This window comes from Schistocerca gregaria, chromosome 2 (genome assembly GCF_023897955.1).
Source record: "Schistocerca gregaria isolate iqSchGreg1 chromosome 2, iqSchGreg1.2, whole genome shotgun sequence".
Taxonomy (NCBI): Eukaryota; Metazoa; Arthropoda; class Insecta; order Orthoptera; family Acrididae; genus Schistocerca; species Schistocerca gregaria.
The window spans coordinates 541,533,625-541,550,590 of record NC_064921.1 but is presented as its reverse complement, the minus strand read 5'-3'; the positions used below and the strand labels follow the sequence as shown (position 1 = coordinate 541,550,590).

General features: G+C 39.0%; 1 protein-coding gene across 1 annotated transcript in view; it reads right to left on the bottom strand.

The window, feature by feature from the left end:
• Positions 1-215: 215 nt before the first annotated feature.
• LOC126331554 (40-kDa huntingtin-associated protein) overlaps positions 216-16,966 on the bottom strand; it is a 76,765-nt gene continuing 60,014 nt past the window's right edge. The window contains exons 5-7 of the mRNA XM_049996503.1: positions 3,547-3,646; positions 2,888-3,006; positions 216-919 (exon numbers count right to left, since the gene is read on the bottom strand). Coding sequence (XP_049852460.1) covers positions 753-919; positions 2,888-3,006; positions 3,547-3,646 — 386 coding nt within the window. The 3' untranslated portion in view covers positions 216-752. The remainder of the gene's footprint in view (positions 920-2,887; positions 3,007-3,546; positions 3,647-16,966) is intronic.

Sequence of the window (16,966 nt, the reverse complement as noted above, 5' to 3'; positions counted from 1 at the left end):
GACAGATACATAGATGTTCTGACATTAATACCTATTGTATTTCTTCAAGATCACAGCAAAAAAGCAAGCATTTCACATAAAAAAGAAATATAGCATTTGTGATAAACCAATAAAATTATCAGTTCAGGAAAAGGAGAAAATTGGAAAAGTGAACATTCAAATCACAGCCATTTCTGAACTGAGTAAATTATAATAAATTATTTTCTCAATCACACTATCAGGAAGTACAAACATGTTTTATTCATCTAGTGTAATCTGGAGATGTGTGAATTTCTTGTCACAGAAGTACATATTCAGCACAAGAACATGAAGAATTTTGTAAATAACAGGTATCTTGCAAATACTGTTGCATACTTGTAACCAACACAATATGGTTCATAATATCAGACCAGTACAAAGAGGCAGCATATGTCATGTGAGAGAAGACTATACATGTAGTTACCATTATCAAAAAAAAAAAAAAAAAAAAAAAACAGTCCTGGTTTTAAAACCACTATTTCATTGAGTATCTATGAAAATATCTTTAATTCATTTATAAGATCTGATCTATAATAAATATGATACAGACTCAACAATTTTTTCATATATTTGCAACACATTTCATCTTAAACATTTGAATACATTCTCTGATGCAAATACCAACCTTACACACAAATTATTTTCGTTAAGTATATTCAGCACCTCATTCAACAACAATTAAGAACTCCTTACAGAAGATTAATCCAACGTGTAACAGCCCTGAGTCACAACCTTCACGTAGTCATATGGCAAACTAATGTGCGTAGTAAACCACGCTGTTCAGCTGTTAGATATGGCCACAACTGTGCTTCCAGCTCTTGCAAAGATTCACAGTCTTTTGACTGACAGGCCATTACCAATGACTGGAGGAGAATAAATTCATCTTCACTCAGATAATTCACTGAAACAGAATACAAATGTATGTAATAGACAGTGGAAAAACAGATAAAAAGATACGATTGATCAAATTTAACATTGTACTTGTAACAAATACATTTTGTTTCACTACAATAAAGTGAAACAAAATAGACAGAACAATATCAAAATCTATAAAAAGAAAATTTTGCTTTAAAATTAATAAGCTTTTATTTTCAAACTAAGATGTTTCCTCTACATTCTTATAATTGTTATTTCACACTATTTTCAATATACTGTCATTAAAATTTAATTTTAAAATTTACATAATCGTAGAGCATTCAGTCATTGACAAGCACACAAGACAGAAAACTTCACTAGCTTTTGGACAATCCTTTGAGCTAAAGTTCGCATAAATCCCCCGCACACACTTACCACCCTACACCTCTACAATCACACCACTGTTCCACATTTCAACGTAATAGGACTCATTTTTATCATCAATCTCAAATTCCTCAAATTGTTGATTAATGCTGTTCTGTTTATCGAACAATATACTTCCTTGGGACAACAAATACTACAATTAGACTATTAGGAGTGAGTTTGCGTTACTGATTATGATGAATACTGTTTGCTGGATTCCCTCCCTGTTCTGTATCAGACAGTACTCCAAGCTCATTTAATACACATTCTCTTTGATATTTAAGAATTTCTGTGACTATCAAAAGCCTGTACCTAGGGTATTATTACCTTTCAATTTACGTTTATTTCCTTCCTATCAGATGGTAATGTAGTTTCACAAAAGGTCAGCATTCTTTTAAGTCTTTTGCAGTTCAGAAATGTTTTGGAGTTTCTGATTCATACTGTTTATTTTTTTTTTTTTTCCCCTTTCTTTCTGTGTGTGTGGGGTGGGGGGCACGTGTGTGCACGTGGGCACGTTCCTGTATTCTACGTAGTAGCTATATGCAAATACGGTTTTTTGCTTGAAACTTTTGTCTGGCCCCTGAGTGCTCCTTGTTTACAATTTTTCAGACAAGTTCAATTTGTCCAAAGATTTGACTATTTTCTATAATACTTTTTCATGAGTTTCATTCCACCGGAAAAGATTCTTCCTTCAGGTTACCAGAACATATATTTTGATTGCTCTTGTATTCAAGATTTTATTTTCACCTATTAATGACCTCAGTATCGATCTCCTCTCCTGGTGTAATTGTTCAGTTTATGCTGACTTAATTTTTTCATTACTTTCAGTCTTCTTTCTGGCATTAGACATGTGTTAATTTTTATCAGATAGGACTTGTCATGGAGATATTCCAAATCTCTTTGGAGTTAATCCAAGTGATCAGAATGTGCCCAGTTTTGGAAGTCATGCAGTTAATCAGTTATTTTCATACTAGATGCCATGAAGTGCAGATCTAATTTCTCACATATCTATTCATCTCTTGTCATGTGCTGTTACTCTTCTCATGTTTTTGAAAATTCAATAGTATTTTGTCCGATGATGAATGCATAGTTTCCACAATCAACCTTCAGCAAAACAAAACTTCCTATAATTGTAGAAGCTACATATTTCTCGGTTTACAAATGCTGTTAATTTAACATGATGTGTTTAATGCTTCCAGTTATTAATTATAGCTCACACTGGTCAGTTGCTTTCATTTCAATAACTTTACCAACAGGCTCAATACTGACCTTAGTAGACCTATTGCTGCTTTTTGCCAGAAACCTTCTCCCAACCAAGCATTCTAACTCATCATTACAAATATACAGGATTTGCTAATAACCACCTCAAGTTCTATGTTTATCTCATTACGGATTTCTTGATGAGATAAGGTTTCTTAGAAAAACCAATGTTTGAGCAGTCCTTTATTATCACTGTGCATGTAGATTTCTTTTCTTTCTCTTTCTGTAAAATGTAGTTTTAGAAAATAATCGTATTTTCATTACTGCAGGCCATAAAAGTAAATTTTGTTCAAGACCACTACAAATCAAAACACTGAGTAGTATCATTTACCAGGTACATTTCCACCAGCTTCCCATGCATACTTTTCGAGCACTTGTCCCAAATCAGGTGGAAGTCGTTGGGCAGCAGGCTGAAGAATGAGTAGCAAAAGTACACGTGTCACTTCACACCTGAAGACAGAAATATGGTCACCAATAGTAGAACATTCACTTACTTTCTGGAAGTGAATAGAAAAATAAGTAAAGTCAATCTGTTCTCAACCCAAAGGTAAATTTGAATGTCACACTGCTTTACTAAGCATTGACCTGCAGGAGGGAGCGCTTGCCTTCCTCAAAATCTTCGAATCTGACTTACTTGGACAATTACAGGGGATTACAAATCATGATGAAACTTGGCATTTTCAACATTTACAAGTAATTGCCAGACTTGAAAGTGACAAATACTCCAAGAGAAATTAGTGATTGAACCTTGGCTCTTTGCACCAGACGTCTACCACTGAGCCACTTAGAAATATTAATTGTATTAGAAATAATGATATGAATCAAACAATATGGCAAAAAGTGTAGCCTACATATTCATTAATTCAAAGATTTTCATTGCAGTAACATCACAATTCTTTCTCACTTTCGAGATAAATATCTGGTTGCATGCATTCTACAGTTGCTGGACACAGACAGTTGATTTTAATTTCTAAGCTACATATGACTTGCCTGTGCAGAACATCACTGTATACACCCATTGGTGGTTTACTCCCTTGATTTGCAACACGAACCATCTCACTGAATACATTCAAAGCACCGTCATAATCACCTGTAGCAAACAAATAACAAATTATCCTTACAAATTCTTTCTAAAATTCTGCATATGTGATCAGGACTTTCAATACCAAATGAGAAAGCTGTAATTGCTTTATATTAGGAGCAACATTTCAAATTATATTATCTCTGAAAAACCAAATTTTACAGGAGAAAGAAAAAAGTAATTACTTCTAATCAGGGAAATTTTTCACAAATTAGAAAATATGAAGTTACTGTAACTTCCTGGCAGATTAAAACTGTGTGCTAGACCGAGACTCAGAACTCTAGACCTTTGCTTTTGTGGGCAAGTGCTCTATCAACTGAGCTACACAACCTTTGCTCGGGTGTCTCAAACAGTATAGCACTTGCCTCCAAAAGGCAAAGGTTTTGGAGTTCCGAGTCTTGGTCTGGCACACACTTTTAGTCTGCCATAAAGTTTCATATCAGCACATAGTCCACTGCAGAGTGAAAATTTCATCATGAAGTTAATGTGTTTAAGGCTTACTTCTACAAAATTATTTTTATTATTATTGAAGAACATTATCTTTTAACATGAAATTAAATTTTTCACAAAGCCTTCTAATGTATAAAGTATCCATATTGTCCTTCCCGCTCCCAGCAGACTTCATTAGGATTTCTATCAAAGTAACATATTATTGTAAATCATGTTGTTATTATTATACGATAAAAATATTCATAGTGACCAATTTGATACACAATTCGCGATGTCTTTCTGCTATAGTTCTTTAATGATATGCCATATAGTTTAAATGCTTGTTCATATTCCTTGAAGTTTCAGATTGCACCCAGATTACATCAATTCTTGCCACAGTATTTCAGCTGACAACCATTCAGCCACCTCCAGATGAGTGTTTTCTCCTGGTGACCGCTAGTTCACATCACTAACTTTATACCAAAAACTGACAAGGCAATGCATGGTTGGTTGGTTTGTGGGGGTTGAAGGGACCAGACTACAAAGGCCATTGGTGGAGACACATGCACAATGGCAGCTGCTACATGCGAGACCTCTGTAAAGTTTTGGATCCTCTTTGAATATTGCTTCATCTATGGCCCACAGGAGCATGTGTAATGCTGATACTACATGCATGCTCTCTGGTGGAATGCACACTTGTGGAGTTCAAATTCAATTCAGATATCAAAATTATAAAATTAATTGCTGTTGGATGAGTCATTAGGAATAAGTTTTTCTTTCTGACAAAATTAGCTAGACGACTTATGTCTTTGCTGAGACTTTTTGTGGGGAAGTGCTTGAATCATATTTGCAACTCCAGTGACTTTGTTAACAGACTGAACTCACTTCTTAAGCTTCGATATCATCTCGCTCTTCACTAGGGTCCTTTTATGGATTCATTATCACTCATCAGCAGCAAGTCTAAAACGGATATAACAGCACTATTTCCACAACCCACTATTTATTCAACAGTGAATATTTTGAGCAAATTTACAGTGTTGCCATAGGTAGTTTTCTCCCCCCACTGGTAGCAAACGTTTTTATGGAAAACTTTAGAGGGAGAGAGAGCACCTGATTCAGTAGAAATTTAAAAAAATCTGGCAATATGTAGATGACAATTTTATAGTGTGGCCCCAGTGTGAAGAAGAACTGTTATGCTTTTTGCACCATCTGAATTCTATTCATGAGAAAATCAAATTAAGATGGAAGTGGAGAAGGCAGCCGTGTGCCGTTTCTGGACATTTTTGTCAGTCAGATAGCAGAACGATCACTGGGCATTTCACTTATTGTAAGCCCACATGAACAAATCTGTATTTGTAAGTGCCTAGCTACTACCACTCATCACAAACTATGTACATGCTTCCACCCACTTATAAAGACTTGTGCTCTTCTTGGTTTGGCAAAGGACGATTTGGGGTTGCAGGAGGCTTGAATACCTTCAAGTGTGGAAATGCCCACTTGGTCAGGCAATACACACAGTGCATGGAAGATGCACTGAATATGATCACCACACCTGCCTTTCACAGCTCAGTATTTCAGCCATAGCTGAGCACTGTATCTCCACAGGACATTTCATAGATTATTCTTCCATTGAAGAGGTTGCCTTTGCTCATGTGTGTCTGCATCAGTTTTTGGTATGAAGTTATCAACGTGAACTAGCAATCTCCAGAGCAAAACACTTACCTGAAGTTGGCTGAGTGGTTGTCAGAAGAAACACCGTGGAAAGAAGTCTATGGAATACAGCTGCTTCATGGAATACTTTTTATATTGCAAAAATCTCAAATGTCTCTTTCTTCTACTATTATTAAAACTTAATCCAAAATCTAAATATTCTGGTTAAAAGCTTTTATTTATATCATGTTTGGAATGAGCATCCAATAGAATTCTCTTAAAACTTGGTTCAACCCTCTTCCTTCCTCCAAGTAACTACAAACTGATATACAAACTTTTCCTCATTGCCAGTTATCAAAGCAAATGAATCAATGATGATAGCTTAGGAATCTAAATCTCCTATCCTACTCCAGCAATCCCCAAAATGTGTATGAAGTAAAGTATCCATATCAGTCATCTATGCTTCACTCACTCTACTGTATGGTGACTTAAGTTGATGAGGATGTTTGGTTTTCTTTTCCCTCTTACGGTTTCCTCTTAAATTATCACCTACAGCAGTTTTTTCCTCCATAAATGAAAAGCTGTTCTCTTATATATAATATACAAATGAAAGATAACTGACATTTTTAAAAGTCTGTCGAGAAAAAGAGTGCTTGTTGTCAGTGTAGTCACCTGAACAAAGTAACTATCAGCATTGTGTAGTCTTAATGTTGCACACAATGTGACTTGAAACACACACTACAGAGGACTGAATAAGATTTGAAACAACAGTTAATTCTGAGCAGCAACTGTAATTACACTGTTCATAAATACAATTTGTGACAACCTGACATTATAGCAAGAATGTTCACTTTGGAAATTGTATGAAAATGTATCGACTTCAATTTTTTCCAGTAGTGGACATAATATAATTTGAAACAATGCTCCTCATATTGCAAACTAGTTTATGAAACCATTTCACTATCTGTAAAAGATAACACATGATTCTATAGTAAAAGATTCTGAACTGACATCTCATATGGCAAACAGCTTAAAATTACACATACACAAGGTACTTCCAGCTCTTTACTGAGTACGTTAACAACAGTAGCTTGGAAAGAGATTTACAATATCATTAAGTACTCAAGTGATTACAAAATGACACTTTTTTATTATCAGTACTTATATCATATTTACAGGTTGAACATTCTGAGCAGTCGTGTGGTCCTTTTCGCTGTGTAGTACATTTGTCTTCCGTTTATGAACCATATCTACCACCAGTCGTAACCAACAAACCAATGACTCAGTACTCTGATCCACTGATTTTCAATTGTACATGCAACTTCTCCTTACAATGCTTTGCTCGACTTCCTCTGCCATTATTCACACATTTCAATATATAGTGATATAAAACACACACAAAGGAAGGAAGATAAAGGTTTAATGTTCCATTTAATGATGAGCAGTGTAAGTGAGAGCAGAGTTCCTGTACCAAAGTTAAACAAATTTACTTTATTATTTTTCTTGTAACACTATTAAATGTCTCTTGTCACAGTTCTCACAACAAGTTCACACATGAACTTACTGGAGGGTATCATCAACTGTAGCAACCAAACCATAATTAGATTACATTAGTCACAGAAATATAGAGAGTACTAAAAATATATTTTCTGCTTTTCACGCCGTGGTGGTGGTGGTGGTGGTGGTGGTGGTGGTGGTGGTGTGTGTGTGTGTGGGGGGGGGGGGGGGGGGGGGGGGCGTGTGTGGGTGTGTCTGTGTGTGCGCGCGCGTGTGCGTGTGCGCATGTTTGTCATGTTTGTTTGGAGAATTTGTAAATCTAATCTCACATTACATTTGATGACAACAGTCAGCTCAAGTCTGATTATGATTTTTACATGTTGTCTTCCATGAAAGAAGCAAAATTGGTGATATTTCAAATAATCTTGATTGTATTAAATGCTTTATTATGCTTAAACAAATTATCACTATAGGCCCCTAGAACACATCAATGTTATGGATGCTGTTTACTGACAATGTTGACGATTACTGCCAACCTTGACTAAAGCACAGATCCTACATTATTTGGTTGTAGTTCTTCGTATGTTTCTGTAATCTTTGACACTACTGTCTTTCACAGTTAATCTGTACTATATGCCTATGTAAGCCTGAACTTACTAGTTCTTAACAGCTAGGAATCATCAAGTATTTTTATGGTACATAGTGTTTTGAAGGTTATTGAGCTTACACGTGTTGTTATGGAAAAAGTCTGTACTAGACACATAGCTGTATCCTTTTTGAATTTAATGTATTTTTGATCCATCAGTATACAGCTTTGTAAGTACTTTCCTCATTTTAAAAGCTTGTCTGTGTATACTACATATCTTTTCCTGTTTCTTTATTTTATGGCCCTCCATAATAATGGTTGATGAAATTGAAACTGGTTAAGAAGAACGGTGTATATTCAGCTGGTGGCTCAAAATGCTTTTATTCAAATACTCTGCCATAAACAGTTACCCACAAAAAGCTTTAATTTATTAGTTAACCAGTCTTTGGCGTGCTAAGTCATTGTCAGACTATCTGACTGTCATCATTACAGACCAGATTATATGCCTTTGCATGTTGCATATGCATTTGCATATTTTGCTGCTTTTCATCCGTTATTGCATATTTTACCTAAACACTAGTGACAATGCATATTTTTGTTCTATGTTTACAATATTTTAAAAATTTAGATGGGCAGTCTCTAGCTCGATCTAGTTTTGATGTCTCACAGATTGACCGTGACCTAGAACCGCGTGCAATCGCTAACCGAGAGGCGACTACCTAGCGAAATCATTACAGAAGAGGAACAGGAACAGGCAGACAGAGCCAATGCTCCTGTGCTCACACCACCTTGTTAATCCTCTCCGCTGTCACACTGTAAGCATCAGCAACAATTACATTAAACTACACAAGCTTTTAGTCACTCAGCCATTGTTTAAGTTTAGCTTTCTATTTATTTGAACAAAGTTGAATGTGTTTACGACATGTAGTGTATATAGTGTTGTGTGCCATGCTGGGTGAAAAAAGAAACGCTGTTTCATGGATAGCTGATCATCTTGGAACATTTACATATGACAGAATTGTTTTATATTGTTGAGTTAGCAAGACAAACATTTCATATAAAAAAGTTTCAAACAGACCAGAATGTCAATATGTTCCTATTGCAGGAATGCAGAAGAAAGCACCACAACAACAACTTCTGCCAACAGAAGTTGCAGTAGCAGGGATTTGTCCAAAGGTAACAAAAAAAAGTCGATTTAACATGGATCTATGTGAAGCATTCATTGCAAGCAGTATCCCTCTTCACAAGCTTACAAACCCTATCCTCAAAGGCTTCCTGGAAAAATATTGCTTAAATCGTAATATACCACATGAATCAACATGGCGCAAAAATTACATATCGACAACTTGTGTAAATGTTCTGGAAAAAGTATGCATTGATCTCAAAGACAGCATTATCTGGATTTCAGCTGATGAAACTACAGACACTTGTGGCCGTTACATTGCAAATTTTATTGTTGGTGCTTTAAAAGAAGAGCTTTCTTCTCCATATTTAGCAGCCTGCAAAGAACGATTGCCAGATTTGTGAATGAGAGTATTAGAAAAATATTTCCAGAATATTTGAGATATAATGCACGCAGAAACTACCACGTCTTTTTATTATTTGATCTAGGATATTTCGACATTTTTCATGCATTTTAAGCATTTTTCCATGCATATTTGCAAGCATATTTTAAGGTTTTTATGGTGCATATAATTCGGTCTCTAGTCATCATCAACCAAGTTACAATATTTCTGAACAACACTGGATATCATGTTACTCATGTAGACTGAGGCACAAGCACACAAAGATGACATTTATTGTGTGTTAGTCGACATTAGTAACATCTTTTCCATTGTTGTTTGGAAATGTTGTAACTTCTTTGATGACAACAGTCAGCTCAAGTCTGATTATGACTTTGTAATCTGAAAACCAGTTAACTACTGAATTAATCCTGTAGAACACACAAAATATTGTGCTTTTCAGTTATTAGCTTGTTGTTCTACCATGAAGTGATAGAAGAATCAGTTAATAAATACTGTACATCAACAAATTTCAAAATCTTGAAAATATCGAGGAATTATATACAGAGAGGGGCACTGAGTACCCATAATTTTATAAACAAATAAGGAAGAAAATATAAAAGGCCACGAGAGAAATAGTCAGTAAAATACTATAATTACATGTAGAATATATCTTTACTCACAAATCTGATGAAAATAAAATCATACAATAAGGACAACTAGTAATGGTACACCTTTTGGGCACCGAACAAATCACACACATGAATGCACTTGCTAGTTCTAACAGCTGAATGGGCATGGTCACAGAAGCTTTCTCTGAGCAGACAGAAGTATCACACCTCAGAAGCTAGGAGGTAGCTCACTGCTTGACCTGCAGACAACTGTATATGTCATGTGCCTCTCCAAACTGTTTTGCCGATGGACATGTTTGTCAAGGTAGGAATACAGGAGGTGACCAAAATTTATTGAAAATATGCGGTATGGTGTGAATACTTTGTGTCTTCTATGGAAGCATTCAGCAGCCTAATGGACATTTCAAAACTACAGTCAAAATAGTAAGCACACACGGCACGATAGTTATGAAAAAGTCACGCATCTTAGATTAAAAATATTTCTGGGATGATACACATTAGCCTGTTCTGAACCTTTAGTTTAGGAACTAAGAAGCCAGAAAGATGTATACTTGACAGCACAAAAATTGGCTGTGGCTGAAATGTGAAAAGCATGTTACGCAAAAGCCTATCACATTACCGGATGCACACACATGCTCACAAAAGAAAAGACCACTTGTAATTGTGAATGTAGAAGAAGAATGAACACTTTTTTTGACATTTATCATACGGACATACCCTTTAAAAACACACAAGAAAATTGCACTATGTCATTAATAGCATCGCAGACACAATAAAGCCACTTTATTTTGTGATGTGGAGTCGAGTGATAAGAATTACCTAAATGTCGGCAGCTATAGTGAGCCATGTCACGGTTCAACATTTTTTATTTACCCACGAGATTATTTCACTGGTTTTCGCCACAGCGATAAGGGGCGTGATCGCTGAGCGCTGGTGCGTGAAGCAACAGTTTTGGCAGGACGGCTCGGTCGGTTGATGGCGACAGGACGGAAGCGGCGGGAAGTCAACTGATGCCTGCCGATTAAGGACTGCGATGAGCGTGACTGTTCGCAAGCATGTGGGGAGGACGGAATGCTCACTTGCTTAGCATTGTTCTCCATGTCCAGCTGTTGCTTGAAACTTCCTGGCAGATTAAAGCTGTGTGCCGGACCAAGAATCAAACTCGGGACCTTCACCTTTCGCGAACAAGTGCTCTACCACCTCAGCTATCCAAGCACGACTCATGCCCCGTCCTCACAGCTCTACTACTGCCAGTATCTTGTCTCCTACCTTCCAAACTTTACTGAAGCCCTCCTGAGAAACTTGCAGAACAAGCACTCTTGAAAGGAAGGTTATTGTGGAGACATGGCTTAGCCACAGCCTGAGGTATGTTTCCAGAATGAGATTTTCACTCTGCAGCGGTGTGCGCGCAGATATGAAACTTCCTGGCAGATTAAAACTGTGTGCCGGACTGCGACTCGAACTTGGGACACAGTTTTAATCTGGCAGGAAGTTTCATATCAGCGCACACTCTGCTGCAGAGTGAAAATCTCATTCTGGCAGCTGTTGTTTGTTTGGGCCCAGCACAATTATTGTTAAATAATAAATTTGTGCCAACAAGGCTTGGACCAAATAAATGTGTCTACACCTTCCCCATCATGGCTCTGCAACCGTCTGTACATCGCATATAGCATAATGCATTTGTAGGTCAGTGGCACAGTTGGTGATCTAGCCTGCAATTACATGGCAACAAGCTCTGGTTTGTATCTGGCTTATTACAATTTTTTTGTGTTACCCCGTTAACTTGTTTAATCTGCAGGACACACAAAATTAATATAATGAACAGTACACAGTTATTACCAAGATATTTTTGGCCCTCAATATCTCATAGCAAGTGGATTCACTATCATTTAATACCCCGTCCAAAGGCCTTTAGCTACCATGGTTGCCTACAATCTGTGAGGAAAACCATCTATGAGGTGGGCAACAAATCTCTCATTTTCTGCCACCTCATACCAAGTAGCTAATGCAATTTCCCAAAGGTTTTCATGGGTTCCAGGCATAGGCCAGTTTTCTTGCATGGTCCGTTCGGTCTCTTCCCGTAAGTTTTCAATAGGGTGCAGGTACGGTGCAGAAGAAGGCCAATCGAGAAGGAAAATCTCATTCCACCCTGCACATGCTCCTCCACCATCACTGACACTTGTATAGGACACTGGTCCTGCTGGAAACAGATTACTGCCTCAGGACATACACTCCCGGAAATGGAAAAAAGAACACATTGACACCGGTGTGTCAGACCCACCATACTTGCACCAGACACTGCGAGAGGGCTGTACAAGCAATGATCACACGCACGGCACAGCGGACACACCAGGAACCGCGCTGTTGGCCGTCGAATGGCGCTAGCTGCGCAGCATTTGTGCACTGCCGCCGTCAGTGTCAGCCAGTTTGCCGTGGCATACGGAGCTCCATTTCAGTCTTTAACACTGGTAGCATGCAGCGACAGCATGGACGTGAACCGTATGTGCAGTTGACGGACTTTGAGCGAGGGCGTATAGTGGGCATGCGGGAAGCCGGGTGGACGTACCGCCGAATTGCTCAACACGTGGGGCGTGAGGTCTCCACAGTACATTGATGTTGTCGCCAGTGGTCGGCGGAAGGTGAACGTGCCCGTCGACCTGGGACCGGACCGCAGCGACGCACGGATGCACGCCACGACCGCAGGATCCTACGCAGTGCCGTAGGGGACCGCACCGCCACTTCCCAGCAAATTAGGGACACTGTTGCTCCTGGGGTATCAGCGAGGACCATTCGCAACCGTCTCCATGAAGCTGGGCTACGGTCCCGCACACCGTTAGGCCGTCTTCCGCTCACGCCCCAACATCGTGCAGGCCGCCTCCAGTGGTGTCGCGACAGGCGTGAATGGAGGGACGAATGGAGACGTGTCGTCTTCAGCGATGAGAGTCGCTTCTGCCTTGTTGCCAATGATGGTCGTATGCGTGTTTGGCGCCGTGCAGGTGAGCGCCACAATCAGGACTGCATACGACCGAGGCACACAGGGCCAACACCCGGCATCATGGTGTGGGGAGCGATCTCCTACACTGGCCGTACACCTCTGGTGATCGTCGAGGGGACACTGAATAGTGCACGGTACATCCAAACCGTCGTCGAACCCATCGTTCTACCATTCCTAGACCGGCAAGGGAACTTGCTGTTCCAACAGGACAATGCACGTCCTCATGTATCCCGTGCCACCCAATGTGCTCTAGAAGGTGTAAGTCAACTATCCTGGCCAGCAAGATCTCCAGATCTGTCTCCCATTGAGCATATTTGGGACTGGATGAAGCATCGTCTCACGCGGTCTGCACGTCCAGCACGAACGCTGGTCCAACTGAGGCGCCAGGTGGAAATGGCATGGCAAGCCGTTCCACAGGACTACATCCAGCATCTCTACGATCGTCTCCATGGGAGAATAGCAGCCTGCATTGCTGCGAAAGGTGGATATACACTGTACGAGTGCCGACATTGTGCATGCTCTGTTGCCTGTGTCTATGTGCCTGTGGTTCTGTCAGTTTGATCATGTGATGTATCTGACCCCAGGAATGTGTCAATAAAGTTTCCCCTTCCAGGGACAATGAATTCACGGTGTTCTTATTTCAATTTCCAGGAGTGTATTTGTGACACTGATGGGACAATAATGAGGGTATGCTGGGCAGCATCAAGTCAGCCATTTAGCCTGTGAAGCATTCCAATCCCACAAGAACACATCCAACCTCAAACTGCCAGACACAGAGCCACAGTAATATGCCTCATGGTAATATTTGAGATTGAAAAAGGCACCTTACAGGCAGTGAACTAGTATTGGACCATCATTAATTGAGGACAATACCAATTCATTGGAGAATGTCACATTCCAGCAATCTCAACTGACACTGTCCCCCACAAATGCTGATCAGTGGAGTTGATGATCATTGAAGAGCCTCTTCTTGATGGCTGCGCATCTGCTAAGTAGTACAGATTCCCAAAGCCATATCCACCAACTTCAGAAAGACAGCGGTATGTTTCACCTGTACCATGTTTAAAAAATAATTTTGCAGTGACATGTCAACAAGGTCATTATCTTGGATTGGTGTTGTTACATGCCAAAGTCCTGCCCTACTTGATTCTGCAGTATCTTGAAAACATTTTATCAATCGTTGCACAGAGCGATAAGGAACAACGTATCATCTCTTGTCTACGACGCCATCAAATTCTCCTTCTCCACAAGAGCAATGATGTGGTCACAAATAGCGTGTTAATGATGAGGCATGGTGCATGAATAATATGACTCAACTGAAAGTGAAGTGGTGCTGGTATTTGACCTTGCTCGTCTACCGTCATTGGCTGCTACAGAACAAAATATTGTGCTTGCAGACCTAACTTGCTTCACCAGGCTGTCACAGTCTATTGCCATGAAATACCAATGAAACATCATCAATAATTCTGCATGTTATGTCAAATAGAAATAGTGAATTTGAGTTTTCAACTTCAGGGAGGAGGTCACTCTGCACTTGAAGACCTCTCACTGATTTATATCCAAAATTCCATCACATCTGCTGTGGAAAATTAACTCTATGTCATTGAAATATGTTTCATTTAATATGTTGAAGGGTTTCATAGACAACAAATTGTTGAACCAGGAGAATGTGTGTCTTGTGGAGGGGGAGGAAGAAAATGTAAAAATAAAATAAAAATTACACAGATTGGAACACGAGAAAACTTACACATAAAGCCTGTTTGTGGAAAAAATTTGATCCTTCCTAGAACAGATCGTAATACTGACAAGAACAGTTTTCTGTAATTTTTGAAGTAATATTTCCTCATCTGCATGTTCCCACAGTAAACAGAAAAATGTGGCATGCTGCATTTCATTCATGTCAGTGCTGTACTGTACTGTAACTATGGCAGTGATTTCTGTTGGCCAATTTTTGGGATGTCAAGTTTATATTTTACCATAAATTATGAAAATTAAGAGTTTTTGTTGTATCAATGGTATAGAGATGGGCGATGGCTCACAAGAAGCATAATACAAATCAAAATGCTTGTCTAGTACCAAAAGTTAATATGTATTTTTGTGTTGTCACTACTTTTCCACGGTCTGCATGTTGTTGTTATCTTCAGTCCTGAGACTGGTTTGATGCAGCTCTCCATGCTACTCTATCCTGTGCGAGCTTCATCGTCTCCCAGTACTTACTGCAACCTACATCCTTCTGAATCTGCTTAGTGTATTCATCTCTTGGTCTCCCTATGATTTTTACCCTCTACACTGCCCTCCAATACTAAATTGGTGATCCCTTGATGCCTCAGAACATGTCCTACCAACCGATCCCTTCTTTTAGTCAAGCTGTGCCACAACTCCTCTTCTCCCCAATTCTATTCAATACCTCCTCATTAGTTATGTGACCTACCCATCTAATCTTCAGCATTCTTGTGTAGCACTGCATCTGAAAAGCTTCTATTCTCTTCTTGTCCAAACTATTTATTGTCCATGTTTCACTTCCATACATGGCTACACTCCATACAAATACTTTCAGAAACGACTTCCTGACACTTAAATCTAGGCTCAATGTTAACAAATTTCTCATCTTCAGAAACACTTTCCTTGCCATTGCCAGTCTACATTTTATATCCTCTCTACTTCGAACATCACCAGTTATTTTGCTCCCCAAATAGCAAAACTCATCTACTACTATAAGTGTCTCATTTCCTAATCTAATTCCCTCAGCATCACCCGACTTAATTCGACTACATTCCATTATCCTCGTTTTGCTTCTGTTGATGTTCATCTTATATCCTCCTTTCAAGACACAGTCCATTCTGTGCAACTGCTCTTCCAAGTTCTTTGGTATCTCTGATAGAATTACAATGTCATCGGCGAACCTCAAAGTTTTTATTTCTTCTCCATGGATTTTCATACCTGCTCCAATTTTTTTTTTTTTTTTTTTGCCTGCTTCATTTACTGCATTTTTGTATTTTCTCCTTTCATCAACTAAATTTAATATCTCTTCTGTTACCCAAGGATTTCTATTACCCCCGTCTTTTTACCTACCCGATCCTCTGCTGCCTTCACTATTTCATCTCTCAAAGCTACCCATTTTACTTCTACTGAATTTCTTTCCCCCCATTCTTGTCAATTGTTCCCTTATGCTCTCCCTGAAACTCTCTACAACCTCTGGTTCTGTCAGTTTATCGAGGTCCCATCTCCTTAAATTGCCACCTTTTTGCAGTTTCTTCAGTTTTAATCTACAGTTCATAAACAATAGATTGTGGTCAGAGTCCACACCTGCCCCTGGAAATGTCTTACAATTTAAAACCTGGCCCCTAAATCTCTGTGTTACCATTATATAATCTATCTAAAACCTTCCAGTATCTCCAGGCCTCTTCCATGTATACAACATTCTTTCATGATTCCTGAACCAAGTGTTAGCTATGATTAAGTTATGCTCTGTGCAAAATTCTACCAGGCAGCTTCCTCTTTCATTCCTTACCCCCATTCCATATTCATCTACTACATTTCCTTCTCTTCCTTTTCCTACTATCGAATTCGAGTCACGAATGACTATTAAATTTTCATCTCCCTTCACTACCTGAATAACATCTTTCATCTCATCATACATTTCATCAATCTCTTCGTCATCTGTGGAGCTAGTTGGCATATAAACTTGTATTACTGGAACAGGTAAGGCATTAAAACTATGCACTAAAGAAGAGCCTAGGGCACAAAACCCGAGGAAAGAAAACCTCAACATCTACCAAAGGGGAAAAAAAAAAAAAAAAAAAAAAAAAAAGGGCAGGTGAGGTACCACATCCAAGGAACAGCTGGAGGCCCCCACAGGCAGAAAATGTGATGGAGGACATAATCTCTGCCACTTACCAGAGGCACCCCACCCAACTATATAAAGTGAACACTGTGACAAGGCCAGGACAAAAAATCACTGGAAAGAAAACCAAATCAGACAGAGCATGCAAGAAAGGAAAGGAGAAGGGAGCAAAGAAACCGGTAGGGCGAGGTCTG